The 14539-nt window shown below is 32.8% G+C and overlaps 1 protein-coding gene and 1 long non-coding RNA gene across 3 annotated transcripts; both read right to left on the reverse strand.

Moving 5' to 3' along the window:
• Positions 1 to 311: 311 nt before the first annotated feature.
• LOC131182530 (uncharacterized) lies at positions 312 to 2999 on the reverse strand. The gene is made up of 2 exons (XR_009150809.1): positions 850 to 2999; positions 312 to 729 (listed from the first exon to the last, which is right to left on the reverse strand). It is a non-coding gene; the product is annotated as an uncharacterized LOC131182530 (long non-coding RNA).
• Positions 3000 to 11194: 8195 nt separating this feature from the next.
• Positions 11195 to 13104, reverse strand: LOC110633139 (40S ribosomal protein S17-3-like). 2 transcript variants are annotated; one of them, XM_021781638.2, is made up of 2 exons: positions 12950 to 13104; positions 11195 to 11806 (listed from the first exon to the last, which is right to left on the reverse strand). In XM_021781638.2, exon 2 carries the CDS (start codon positions 11804 to 11806, stop codon positions 11375 to 11377), a length of 432 nt encoding a protein of 143 aa, XP_021637330.1. In that variant the 5' UTR covers positions 12950 to 13104; the 3' UTR covers positions 11195 to 11374. The 2 variants fall into 2 exon arrangements, with proteins under 2 accessions (XP_021637330.1, XP_021637331.2); XM_021781639.2 differs by having other exon boundaries at positions 11195 to 11918; positions 12950 to 13099.
• Positions 13105 to 14539: the final 1435 nt, after the last annotated feature.

The raw sequence follows: 14539 nt of genomic DNA on the forward strand, positions 1-14539 counted from the left end.
GTTATTGTATGTAAGTAAACTATGTACATCATTTTTGTGAATGTAAATAAATTGTAAATTAGTGTATACAAATTTTATATGAATGTATGAAGTTTATATGAATGAAATGAAATTTATTTTCTTGAAATTTTATATGAGCTATGATATAATATAATGCCTGGAAATTGATATAAACAACGAGATGATGTATGAAAATGATATGAAATTGTTTTTAACAGGTAAATAAGGAAACCCGTCATACACTAATAAAATAGAGGAGACTCTATTTGGGTCTCTACAAAAATAATATGTGAAAAAAAAAATTTTACACATAAGATAATATAATTAAATAGACATTAAATTAATATTGTACACGATAAGACAGGACAGGGTGCTCGGGCACCGAATATAGCACACCTTGCTCGATTATACTGTAGATGGGTGAGGGGTGTTATAAAACTTGCACTAACCTTGAATAGACAATTTGTAACACCCCTATGTTCGGTAGTGCGTTCTACTGTTCCGGTGACCAGTGTTGTCCGGACAGCTAGGATGCCTAGAACTACACTTATATATGGATGAGGAGACATAAAATAACGAAATACATTAGGTCAAAATACAAGAAAAACAAAGAAAAAATAATAGAAATGAAATGTAACCAAGTTAAACGAGCTGAGAACCCTAGCGATGGGTGACCGCACCGGAAAGTCGCGGCGTGGATCGTTGACTAGCCCTGGACCGCGGGAAACCCTGGAAAATATTTTTAGGACTTAAATAAATGTCTATTGAAGTGTAAATACTATTAGAAATATCAAAGAAAAATTAATAAATTAGTACAAAAGAAAGTGAGAAATCGAAAAAGGACAAAACCCGGTGTTACCGAAAAATCAGGAATGCAATCCGAACAGGGGCATTGTGGTCATTTAACACCCCGAGTTGTCTTTTGACCTAAATGTCCATTAAAAATAAATGATATTACACTTGGAAAATGTCATGAAAACTTAAATTAGTGGTACCTAATATAAATAGCTAAAGTTAGGAGCTTAATGTGGGAATAAGGAAGGTTATGATTAAATAAACATTAAATTTGCATTAGTGCTCCACTAACTCACTAAAGTGGACCACTTAATCTGCATTTGGATAGCAGATTCATCTTCTTCTTCAACCTTGGAGAACTAGCCGAAAATGGAGAAAGGAAAAACTCCATTGCCGCATGGTTTTGGAGCTCCATGCAAGTGTGATCCAAGCTTCTTTCTCTCCACTTCCCTTCATTAAAAGTTGTCCATACACCTTGAGCAATAGATAGGCAACAAGAAGACCAAGTTTTGGAGAGGTTTTGAAGAGTTTCCAAAGTGGTAAGTATGTATTTTTGATTATTGCTTCATTAAAGTTTGTGAGGATGTTATGGGTACTTGAATTATGGAGAGATTTTTAGAGATTGAAGTATTAAGGGAGATGTGTATTTTTGGCAGCCATGGAAACTCCTTAAGGGCAGTTTATTCTTGCTTGTAAATGGTAGATTAAAGGGTTGATTAAGTGTTTATATGTGTAGGAAAAAATTGGGTGATGTATACTAAGTATATGTGAATGTATACTTGAATTTGGAAGCTTGGAACTTTATTCAAAGTGAGGTACAAATCGGCAGCTTGAATTGTGAACCAAAAAAATATTATTTCATGGTTTGGTTTATGGAATTGTATGGTTGAATTATGGTACTTGTTGTGGCAGTTTGTACATGTATGTAAGAGTTTGAGTTTGGACATGTAAATGAGCCATATTATGTAGTTAAATTGTGTGTAAATTGGACTTGGTAAATTATGTACTATAAAGTGCATATTGAGTGTGGTTATAAGCTGCCAAAGTGACCAAAAATGTGTTGTGAAATGTGTTTAGGTTATGGTACAAACCAGAATTGGCATGAATGTGTAACTTGGTAAGTGTTAAATGTGTCCTTTGATGAGTAATGAACAAAATGCATAGGGCAGTTTATGTTTTGGGCTTAGAACCTTAAGTGTGTGGCTTCAATTGGTATAAGATCAATTGAAGGTGAAACTAGGCACAAAAAGTGCCAACTTTCATGAAGGAAGCTTACCAAAATTCTGCTTAGAAGGTAACTTGAAAAATGACCAAATCCGGATTAGTGCATTTAAGGCCTGAAAATTGACCATTTGGGCAGCAGTTAGTGTTTTGGCCATAACTCACTCAAAACAGGTCCAATTGACCTGAAATTTTTACCATGAATAGTTGAGACATATATCTACAAGTCTTATGAAGACACCAAAGCCCAAAAATGACCATAAGCAAGTCAAATAGCTTGCACAAGTTCGGGTCCAAAAACTGGCCGAACCTAAAATGACCTAAAATGACATAAAGTGACCAATTTTGATGCATTTTGACCAGCAATAGTAAAATGACTATAACTTGGTCTAGTAAACTCAGAATAACCTGAAATTTTGCCCCGCGTGCAATAAGACATAGATCTACAAGTTTGTAGTTTTGACCGAAACCCAAAAATCGAGGGAACTAGGTCATCCGGTTAGGTCAAATTAGTATACCGGAATCCGACAAATTGCACTAAAGTGCACTATACATGGAAATAAATTGGTAACATGTACCAACACTAAAAGGCTATAAAATGTGACATATTGGTAACATTAAAACCTAATTCACCTAAAATGCATCGAGGGTCAACATCTTAGGTTGACTAAGGAAATAATAGAATTTAATGAATTAAGTATTAAGCCTTATTGTTAGAAACAGTATAAATGAGTACTGAAACACTTCAAATTGTGTGTTTCAGTTAGCAAAGACTCAGGGAAAGGGAAGGAAACACTGAGTCAGAGCCAAGAGACAGTTATCAGAGGTTTGTGCACAATAGCTATTTCTTTTGAATTTTTCAATTGAAATAAATTATGATTATTTGTAAGTTATTGTTTTAAATTGTGTTTGTGCACAATAGTTATTTCTTTTGAATTTTTCAATTGAAATAAATTATGATTATTTGTATGTTATTGTTTTAAATTGTGTTTGTGCACAATAGTTATTTCTTTTAAATTTTTCAATTGAAATAAATTATGATTATTTGTATGTTATTATTTTAAATTGTGTTTATGCACAATAGTTATTTCTTTTGAATTTTTCAATTGAAATAAATTATGATTATTTGTATGTTATTGTTTTAAATTGTGTTTGTGCATAATAATTTTGACTTCACATTTTCTACTTAAAAATTTAATTGAATATTATAGTTTTAAATTGTGTCTGTGCACAATACTTTTTATATTTACTGCTTTTACTAGAAAATTTATTTGGAGAAATGAGTTATGAATAATATTTTATTGTTTTGGCTTTGGGAATTCTATTTGAAAATTATTGTGTTGCCTACTTTGTAAGTTGAAATTTTGAGATAAAATGTGTTTAGTGTTATCAGAGCAAAGTAGGGACGGCGATACGTAACGCCTATGATTTTGGGAACTCTCACAAGTGAACTCAGGAGCTTGCAGGGATGGCGATACGTAACGCCTGCAAGTGCTCTGATAGGTACACTATATTCCTCCCTCTTTGACTTGTCAGTCTGAGGTGAGTGTGGATGAGTACTCATTATTTAGCTAGCTTCCTCCCTCATTGATTTCGATTAGTGGGGTGAGTGTGACTTATCGTGGTATACAACATGGCATGTGTAAAAAAATTGTGTCATGGCCTAAATTGTGATATTGATCGACAACACTGTATTATTCAGTTATTTGATCAAATGGTGTTATTGATTGGCAAAACTGTATTATTCAGTTATTTGATCAAATGGTGTTATTGATTCGCAAAACTATATTATTCAGTTATTTGATCAAATTTGTGTTATATGAACTTTGTAAATTGTGAAATGGAATTGTGAACTATTTGATTTGTGAATTGTTAATAAAAGATTTATATATCGCATTTCAAATTGTTATTGTGCACCACTGAGTAAATTTTACTCAGAAATAGCTTTTCATTGCTATCGCAGGTAGACAGACTGATAGGGTAGCAGACTAGGCTGCTAGTACTACACTGAGAGATCATCGGGTATATTTAATATACCATATTTTACATTTTATATTGTAATGTATGTTCACTGTATGTATATAGTATTCTTGGTTTCGAGCAGTTGTAAATTAAAATTATACCTTGAAGTTGTAAAATAAATTGTGAGTCATTTTGGCTTGTAAAATTTGTACTATATTTTTTTTATCTCAGCTTTGAAAATACTGAAAAATTACTGTGGATTTGAGTTGAGAAAAATATTGAATTTATGAAATATTGGAGTTGAGATTGAGAAATATATTTGAAGTGCTTTTTACAGGTTTTTGAAGAACTGTTTTATTCAAAATGCAGATGGCACTCCGCCAAAATTTTTACAGAAATTACTAATAATTCAAATGTGTTAGCTGTTTCACTTCAGTTCAAAAAGGTTTTTGACGCCTGTAAATAGTGCTCACCACTGTAAAAAGAAATAAGAAAAGTTTTAAATTAAGAAAAGTTTTAAAATCCCTTATAGTGTATTTAATGGGTTACCAGTAGACGAAGTTGATAATTCATTAGGTATACTACGAAATCATGTTATGCCTTACAGAGGGATAGGGTGTGACACAATTCTTCAAGTTGCTAAAACTTCACTAATCCTTTCTTTCTTGGCTGCCTATAGTCTTTCAAAGGTATGGAGATGAAGTTTAATGAAGGAACTTATGAAGATATGGTGAAAGAAGAGAGGATTTCAAGCTTAAGAAAATGAAAATTGAGGAGAGAGTTCAAGAAGGAATTTCGGCCATGGATGTTTTGGGAGGAAGAAGATGGCACTTAGTGGTTGAAATATTGTCATTTTATGCCTATATATACCCCACTATAAATTAAATTATTAATTATAATAATTAAAGTTTTAATATTTATAATAATTTATTTCATGTTCCTTTAATTACATTGTATATAGTTTCATGTTTTCATGGGATTTTTAAAATTTTAATATCACTCATTTTAATGGATATTTAGGTCAAAAGTCGACTCTAGGTGCCAAATGATCAAAATGCCCCTCTTCGGGTTATAGTCAACCTTTTTTGATAATACCAACTAAATCCCCGATCTGACAGTTCCTTAAATTTTATACTGTCTATTTCATTTTTATTTTCACCTATACCAATTAACTAAATTTTCTTTGACATTTTCAATGTCATTTATACCTCAGTAAACCTTTAATTACGTCCCAGAAATTATGTCCCAGGGCTCCTCACAGGTCTGGGGTCATCAACTATCTACGCAGTGACTTTCCGGTATGGTCACCCATCGCCGCGGTTTCGACTCCTTTAACCTAGTTACATTTCATTTCTTTTATTTTCCCTTAATTTTTCTTAGTCTTTATTTCATCAATTTATGTCTCTTCACCCTAGTTTAAATGTAGTTCCAGACATTTTGACTGTCCAAATAAATGTTAGTCGTCAGAACAGTAGAACGTACGGACTACCTACGATGAGGGTGTTTCAGTTTTATGTCTAAAAGAGAATAAAAAAGACTAATTAATATATTTACTATGAACAATTTGATGTGAGGGTTTTCTTGAGTATAATTGGATTGATGAATAGATAATTTTAAACTTGTAGTGCATGATTTATTATCGAAGATAATGGTAGATGGTATGTCCGTGAATATAGTCCTATATGAAAAAAGTTGAACCATGTAAATATTGATATTTTGTGTGTTTATTTATTTATTATTATTATTTTATTTTTTTGTAGTTTATACGCTTCTATTGTATATAACAATTTAAATTGAAAAACACCAACTATTTAAATATAAAATTTAGATTGAGGAACCATTTTATAAAACAAAATTCCAGGCACTTAATTGTTTCAATTTGAAAATTAAGAGTGCTTTGGTCATTTAATCTATAATTAATGGTAAATTGAATCAAATCTGGATGAAATGACTAAGTTGTTAACAGAACAAAGACGGGGACTAAATTATTTGAAATTGAAAACAGAGGAATGAACCCAAAGGCATAGTTGTGCTGAGGTGGTGTTCTAGATTGGTTCACCACCTGTGCTTCCCTCCTGCGTGGAGGTTGGTATTGTTATTCATTTTGAGGACGCTGCTGTTTATACCATCCTGAGGAACTCTAGGCTGGTGCTTCTTGAGCTCCTTGACATTAACGGATGTAGAGTCTGAATTCTCAGGCCTTAAGGAATTGGCCATTGAATGATGCGGGAACTACTAGGGACCTTGAGGTTCTTAGCTTTTCTATCATTTGTTTTATCATTGAAGCGAGGTTCTCTAGGATTTCATCAATTTTTTTCTTTTGCCTTTGGAGGCTTTTCTATAAAACTTATGCAGTAGAAGGTGCACCAATGTTATAAACTACGACAGGAGTCATCTCACCTTGCTCCTGATTTGAATCAGTAACAATGGTAATGCATAGCTTGTGTCTGATTTGAGTTTGGATTGGGATTCTGGGTTTGCCCTCCCTGAGGAACTGATCCTTGTACGTAATACTCTATCATTTGGGGAACTATCATACTAAGACTTACAGTTGTAGGACCTTCCACCATGTCATCAGATCCAGCATCTTTCCTAAAACACTTTATTTTTAGTGGCATTGAGGAACTTCGAGTGAAAACATTGTAAAAAAGAGAAAAATAATAGAAAATTGTACTATGGTTATGAGTTGAAACTGAGCACCAATACTCAACTCAACTCAACTCAACTAAGCCTTTATCCCAAAATTTTGGGGTCGGCTATATGGATTCGCTTTTTCCACTCTGAACGATTTTGGGTTAAATCCTCAGAAATGTTTAATGCTTCTAAGTCATGTTGTACTACTCTCCTCCAAGTTAATTTAGGTCTACCCCTTTTTTTCTTTCTATCCTCTAACCTAATGTGCTCTACTTGTCTAACTGGAGCCTCCGTATGTCTACGCTTCACATGACCAAACTACCTCAATCTCCCTTCTCTCAACTTATCTTCAATTGGCACCACTCCTACCTTTTCTCTAATACTCTCATTACGGACTTTATCTAGTCTAGTATGGCCACTCATCCACCTTAACATTCTCATCTCTGCAACTCTTATCTTAGATGCATACGACTCTTTCAGTGCCCAACACTCACTACCATATAACATAGCCAAATGTATGGTCAGACGGTAAAATTTTCCTTTAATTTATTGGGAATCTTACGATCACATAAAACTCCCGTGGCACGTCTCCACTTCAACCATCCGGCTTTAATCCTATGACTAACATCCTCCTCACATCCCCCATCTACTTGAAAGACTGAGCCTAGATATTTAAAGTGATTACTTTGGGACAGTACCACTCCATTCAAACTAACTCCTTCCCTATCACCAGTTTGGCCTTCACTGAACTTGCAATGCATGTATTCTGTCTTCGTTCTACTTAACTTAAAACCCTTTGACTCTAGAGTACTTCTCCAAAGTTCTAGCTTCCTATTGACTCCTTCTCGTGTCTCATCTATCAGAACAATATCATCCGCAAACATCATGCACCAAGGAATACTCTCTTGTATATGTTTCATCGGTTCCATCTAAAACTAATGTAAAAAGGTAAGGGCTTATGGCTGATCCTTGGTGTAATCCAATTGAGATTGGAAAATCACTTGTGTCCCCTCCCACTGTGCGCACAATAGTAGTTGCTCCTTCATACATATCTTTCAATACTTGTATGTACCTAATAGATACCCTCTTTTGTTCTAACACATTCCATAAGACCTCTCTTGGAACACTATCATAAGCCTTCTCCAAATCAATAAAAACCATGTGTAGATCTTTCTTCACATCTCTATATTTCTCTATCAAACTTCTAATGAGAAAGATCGCTTCCATTGTTGAACGACCGGCATGAAACCAAATTGATTGAGAGAGATAGAAGTATCATGACGTAGTCGATGCTCCACAACTCTCTCCCACAACTTCATAGTATGGCTCATGAGTTTAATTCCCCTATAGTTTGAGCAACTCTGTATGTCTCCCTTATTTTTAAAAATAGGTACTAAAATACTCTTCCTCCATTCATCAGGCATTTTCTTTGAGTTTAGAATCTTATTAAATAATTTAGTTAACCATGCCACTCCCATATCTCCCAAATACTTCCACACTTCAATTGGTATTTCATCGGGTCCACAGGCTTTACCCACTTTCATTCTCTTAAGTGCTTCCTTTACTTCTAAAGATCGAATCCTTCTAGTATAATTTACATTCTTTTCTATTGTTCTATAATCTATATTCACGCTATTACCATTTTGACTATTATTAAAGAGATCATTAAAATAATTTCTCCATCTTTCTTTAATGTCCTCATCTTTTACCAACACTTTTCCTTCTTTATCCTTGATGCATCTAACTTGATTGAGATCTTGACATTTCCTTTCTCTACTCCTTGCTAATCTATAAATATCTTTCTCCCCTTCTTTAGTTCCAAGTTTCTCATATAACTTTTCGAAGGCCTGTGTTCTTGCTTGGCTAACTGCTTTTTTTGCCTCTTTCTTTGCTATCTTGTACTGTTCATATGCCTCATTATTATCACATTTAGGTAATTTCTTATACCATTCCCTTTTTCTCTTCACTGCCTTTTGTACTTCCTCATTCCACCATCTCTCTTTTGAGGGTGGTCCATTTCCTTTAGACTCTCCAAGTACTTTACTAGCTACTTCTCTAATCTTTGATGCCATCTATATCCACATATCATTGGCCTCCATATCTAGCTTCCATACTTCGGACTCGATAAGCTCATTTTTGAACTTCACTTGCTTTACTCCTTTGAACTCCCACCACTTTGTTCGAGCTACACTATTTCTTCTAACCTTACTTGAATTGTTCCTAAACTTGACATCCAAGACCACCAACCTATGTTGACTTGTTAAAGCCTCTCCTGGAATGACCTTGCAATCCTTGCATAGAGCTCTATTTGTCTTCCTGGTTAAGAGGAAGTCGATTTGGCTTCTATGTTGCCCACTTTTGAAAGTCACTAAATGTGACTCTCTTTTTATAAAGTATGTATTTGCTAGTATTAGGTCGTATGCCATAGCAAAATCCAGGATGCTTTTTCCCTCCTCATTTCGACTGCCAAAACCAAAACCTCCATGAACATTCTCATAACCTTGCCTATCACTTCCTACATGTCTATTCAAATCTCCACCAATGAAAACATTCTCTTCATTCGGTATGCTTTGCATTAAATCATCCATATCTTCCCAAAACCTTTGTTTACTCTCACTGTCTAGTCCTATTTGTGGGGCATAAGCACTAACTATATTTATTGTTTCTCCTTCTAGTACTAGCTTTACTAGTATAATTCTATCTCCTACTTTTTTCACAGCTACTACTGCGTCTTTCAATGTTCTGTCTATGATTATACCCACTCCGTTCTTATTTCTCTCCTTTCCCAGAAACCACGGTTTGTACTCGAATTACCCACTTCCTTACTTTTCTCTCCTACCCATTTAGTCTCCTGAATGCAAGCAATATTCACCCTTCTCCTTTCCAAGGTATCCACAAGCTCCATCAATTTTCCTGTAAGTGATCCAACATTCCAAGTACCAACCCTGATCCTCCTCCTATCTTGCTCCTTCCTAATTGGTCTCCTTCTATGATATCTTCTATTGTTTTCTATATCTATCTTGTGTTCTGTTCCACTATTTGTTCTACTATCTGTCCTATGGACTAACTTCTTTACCCACACCCGTCCATGATGTGGGAACCCTTGCTCACTTAACACCACACCCGGGCGCCGGCATGGCGCGTCGCTTTCGGTGAACGCCCTACACCCTTGCATATTTATCACTACACCCGGGCTCCGATGTAGCGCGTCGTTAGTAGAGGACGCCCCAACGTTTATATCATTTGAATCCATATCATAGGGTGTGACGAAATTTTTACGCTGGTTGTCACCTACCGCAACCCTCCTCCTTTATCCGGGCTTGGGACCGGCTAAGCGCAAACTACTTAGGCGGAGTTGAAACTGAGCACCAATACTAAAAATAATTTGCAACATTTAGTAAAGTGAAGAGGTGTAGAATCTGTAATGTTGAGACTTGAGTCCCACTAGGTGTGCCAAAATATTCTTTGCTGTGAAAACAACCAGCTAACTAATAACTCGAAAAAAGCAGACTTGCTGCCTATCGGGTATATCGACCACAAGATTACACTCTCTCTAACTTCTAAATCAGACGAAATGAAAATTGACTACAATAAACACAGTTTCGCCATGAATTCCTCATTCAACTCAAAATAAATGCAGACTGAAATTAAAAGGCTTTGTATATAGTGAAATTTGATTGAATAAATACGAAATTAGAAATTGAAATAAAATACTAAAAAATAATAACAAAGGTTTGAAATTGAAAATAACAAGACAGTTGAAAGAATAAACTGACTAAATTGACTGAATTGAGTATGAGTTGCTATGGTTGTTGGTTGGTGAAGGCCCTTTCACATTGCAGCATATCTCCCTTACTGCTCTCCTCAGATAATTATTCACTACTAACTTTAATTAATTTAATCACTTCTAATTTAATTAGCAAAATAAAATTAATCTAAAAAAATTAATTAAATAAATTCTTCACCTAAAATTAATTTTTGGTGTTAACACTATCCATAGCCCCACAAAAGCAAGTAAATTTGCATTCAATTTATCAACACAAAACAAATTCCAATGACCAACCACACAGGTCAATAGAAATTCTACAAAACTGATTTTGGGCAATGTTATTAAATGTTGCAAAATTATATCACTGATCTTAGCACCCAACAAATAGAATGTTGGAAAGATTTAATGAAGCATTCCCTGTGAATGCTTCGCATCTACCCATGGACACAATATGAAATGCTTCCTTCAGAATTTAGCCAAAATGTGAATCTGCAGTTACTGTGTTTGCAAGATAATGACATATATATTAAGATCAGTTCATTACCCAATTCAACTAGAAATATCACAATTTCTAATATCTGTAAAGCCTAACCCCTCTTTTGTTGCATAATCAATTGATAATAAAAATGCCACACAGCAATCCAGAGATGACTTCTCTTACCATTAAAGCAAACAATCATATGGTTTACCAACAGTGAACCAAACCACAATTTACAGCAAATCCAACAAACAATAACTATGAAAATCAAAGTCCATAAAATTTGACAAAACAAAGAAATAATTGAAACAATGGCAAGAAAGGCCTTAGGCATCTGCATCAATCAACTATCATATCATTCCTTAACTTCAATATCAACTAAAATTCTCCAGTTTAAAACCTCAAATACCATATCCATTTAGGATAATTTCCAGAACAAACACAGAAAGTAACTAGCAATGAAATGACATCATCTAAAGTTCTCTTGCTTGAACATCCTGTATCGATCAATTACCTCAGAACCTCCTTCCAGGAGCACCAGCTGGACCCCTACCAAAGACCTGGGGAGGAACCAAAGGCTGAGGTTCAAATTCAACAAGCCCAGGAATATCTGACATGCCAAGAGCAGCAAGCATGTCAATTGTCTCCTTATCAACCTTAATCTCATCAATCTTAATTGCAGACTCTTCAGGCACAAAGTCCATGCGACGCTCACGCTCCTCCTCTTGTAGTTTCAAAGAGATACCACGGACAGGACCCTTTTGAATACGCTTCATAAGGTGAGTGGAAAATCCAGCAATCTTATTACGAAGCCGCTTTGAGGGGATGATGGCAACCTCTTCCAATATCTTCTTGTTGGTGTGGAAGTCCAAGGTCATTTTAGAGTAGTACCTCTCAATGACCTGGCGAGAGGACTTCTTAACAGTCTTAGTGCGAACACGACCCATCTGGAGATTAAGTTGTTGCAGCAAAGAGAGAAAAGAATACAAATTATAATTATTCTCTAGCTTATCTAGTAAATCATAGAAGTAAAATAAGAAAAACCATGGCATTTATGCTCTGCAAGAAAAAAAATACCGTTAGTATGACCCACTGGTCAAATACATAATAAATGAACTCAATAAATCTACTTCACAATAATTTTGACAGCATAAAGCAACAGAACTATACATTCAGAGTTTTAACTAACACTACTTGTACTAGTTGACTGATAATTCTGCAACCTGAATGTCTAAACTATCACAATGGTACAGTTTAATACTAAATCTCAACTCAACTAAACCTTTATCATGCTACCAGGTTCTGGGATACATCTTCAAAAAGAACCAGTGCCACTAGAAACTAACATACGAACATGCCTAACTCAGTAATAAAGCTTAAGCAGGGCAAGCTTACCAGCTCAAAATAAAGCAAGTTATATAGTCCATTGACTGGTACATGTTAGGTAATTGAAAAGCTAACTGTTTCCAGTTTCACATAACAGGGGAAACCAAATGACTGCATTGTATTTGATTTGCTGAAATTGAATACTCCTATTCAGAGAATAAAAAATGGAAATATCAACCATAACCTTAATATCCTTTCCAGGATAAACTCAACCACACTTAATCTTGAAAAAAAAAATCTTCAAAACCATAAAATTCATTCTCTCAATCTCTCAGCAACTTAAAAAATCAACTACGACATGAAAAAGCTCACCACTTTCAAAATAAACTAATTCACGGTAAAATCCTGGAAAATTGAATAAATGCATTTCAAATTCAGAAACATATGAAAACCAAAGAAAAAAAATAATTAGCATTTAACTACCCTTTAGAAACTGAAAAAACCAACCATAATACCCAAAACAAACTATGAACCTACGAGAAGAAAAACTTGAAAATACGAACTTCCCACTAAATCCCTTTTCCCGGATTTTCACAGGAAATAATAGAGGAGCAGTCAAACACACCAAACCCAAATTTAGATTTCCAAGCATTTCACATCTTCATGCACTAATTAGATAATCAAATTCTTCATACACAAGTTTTCTACTATCATATCCCGGCAACCAAATAGAGAGACAAGTGAACTTGTAGAGAAAAATGTACCTTGAAGAAGCAAAACGCAGGCTAAGGCAAGAGAGCTACGGAGGCGGCCGCTTTAGAGATGAGAGGAGAAAGCAAAACGAAGAGCTAAAGATATAAAAAGCGGCCTAATTAGGGTTTTCCGAGTAGCCACTAACCGACGGCGGGTAGTATTCAATGCGTAAACAACTATTGTAGTCACAATAATCATAACCAATATGTTTCTCCCACGTAACCTTTGAAAATTATATAAATTTTATTTACTTTATTTATATCTATCTATTTCGCATATAATTTGAAGCGTCAAAATTATTTTTTTAAATAAAAATATTATTTTAAATATTGATAAGAATGAGTAGATTTTAGTTTAAATTAAAAAATTAAATTGAATTAAGTTAATTTGATTCAATTAATTTAATTTTAAAATTTAATGGTTTGATTTAATTTATAAATTTTGATAATTTTAATTAATCAGTTCGATTCGATTATTTTCATAAAAAAATTGAACCTAATCAAAAATTACTAATATATATGTGTGTGTCAAGGAAACCCTAAAATTTTTTAGTTTTGATTTCTAAATTTTTTTTTATATCTTTATTATTGAGATTTAATATTAAAAATTTGAAATTTTATAAAATTTGATTTGATCGATTTAAAACAAAAATGAACTGATGTTTATCAGTTTGATTTAGTTTAGTTTTCTCTTAATAATCAGTTTAGTTCAGTTTTTAAAATTTTTTATTTTCAGTTTTTTGTTTTATCGGTTGGGTTCGCTTCGGAACCGAATTAACCGTTTGCATACCCCTAACTTTCGATGCTGTTAAAAATAAAATTTGAAAGAATCTATTTTGTTATTTTAATATTTTTATTATTAAAACTTATTAAATTTAATTTTAAATTATTTTTTAATATTCTCAAACTAATATATTTAAAAATATAATTTTCTCAATAATAGTTTCAACAGCAATATCAAATAGACCCTATATCTATATAATATATAAATATGTGAAAAAAAAAATATTAGTTTTGACTAAATTACTCTTTACTATTTATAGTATTTGTAATTATATTTTTTAATATTTAATTTAATTTAAAATTTATATAAATTTAAAATTTTTAAAACTTAAAATTTAATTATTTATATAATTTTAGAGTTTATATAAATTTAAAATTTTTAATCTTATTTTTATTTAAAGTTCATTTAATTAAATTTTTATTATAATTTAATTTTAAATAAAATTTTATAAAATAGGTTCATGATTTATGTTATTTACAAAATTAAGGAGGTATTTTATTTATATTAATCATTTTTTAATGAATCTTAATAAATTTTTATTTTTATTTTATAATTATATAAGTAAATTTATTTTAATACAATTATATTTGAATTTATGTAGAAGAACAAAAAAAATTAATTTTTGTCACAATTCTTTTATTAATTTTTTAAGTTTCATTTAATTTAATTTCTTATACATTTATTAAAAAAATCATATAAAATAAATTGATATTTTTCTTAATTATAAATATATTTATAAAATTCTTAATTATTACTTTAATATATAAATTAATTTTAATTAAAATTGAATTTATAAATTTTATGCAAATACTACTATA

The sequence above is a fragment of the Hevea brasiliensis genome, chromosome 8, assembly GCF_030052815.1.
Source record: "Hevea brasiliensis isolate MT/VB/25A 57/8 chromosome 8, ASM3005281v1, whole genome shotgun sequence".
Taxonomy (NCBI): domain Eukaryota; kingdom Viridiplantae; phylum Streptophyta; class Magnoliopsida; order Malpighiales; family Euphorbiaceae; genus Hevea; species Hevea brasiliensis.

What these genes read in the sequence shown, in the direction of transcription:
- LOC110633139 (XM_021781639.2), bottom strand. Translation starts at nt 11,911, where the DNA reads ATGCCATGGTTTTTCTTATTTTACTTCTATGATTTACTAGATAAGCTA.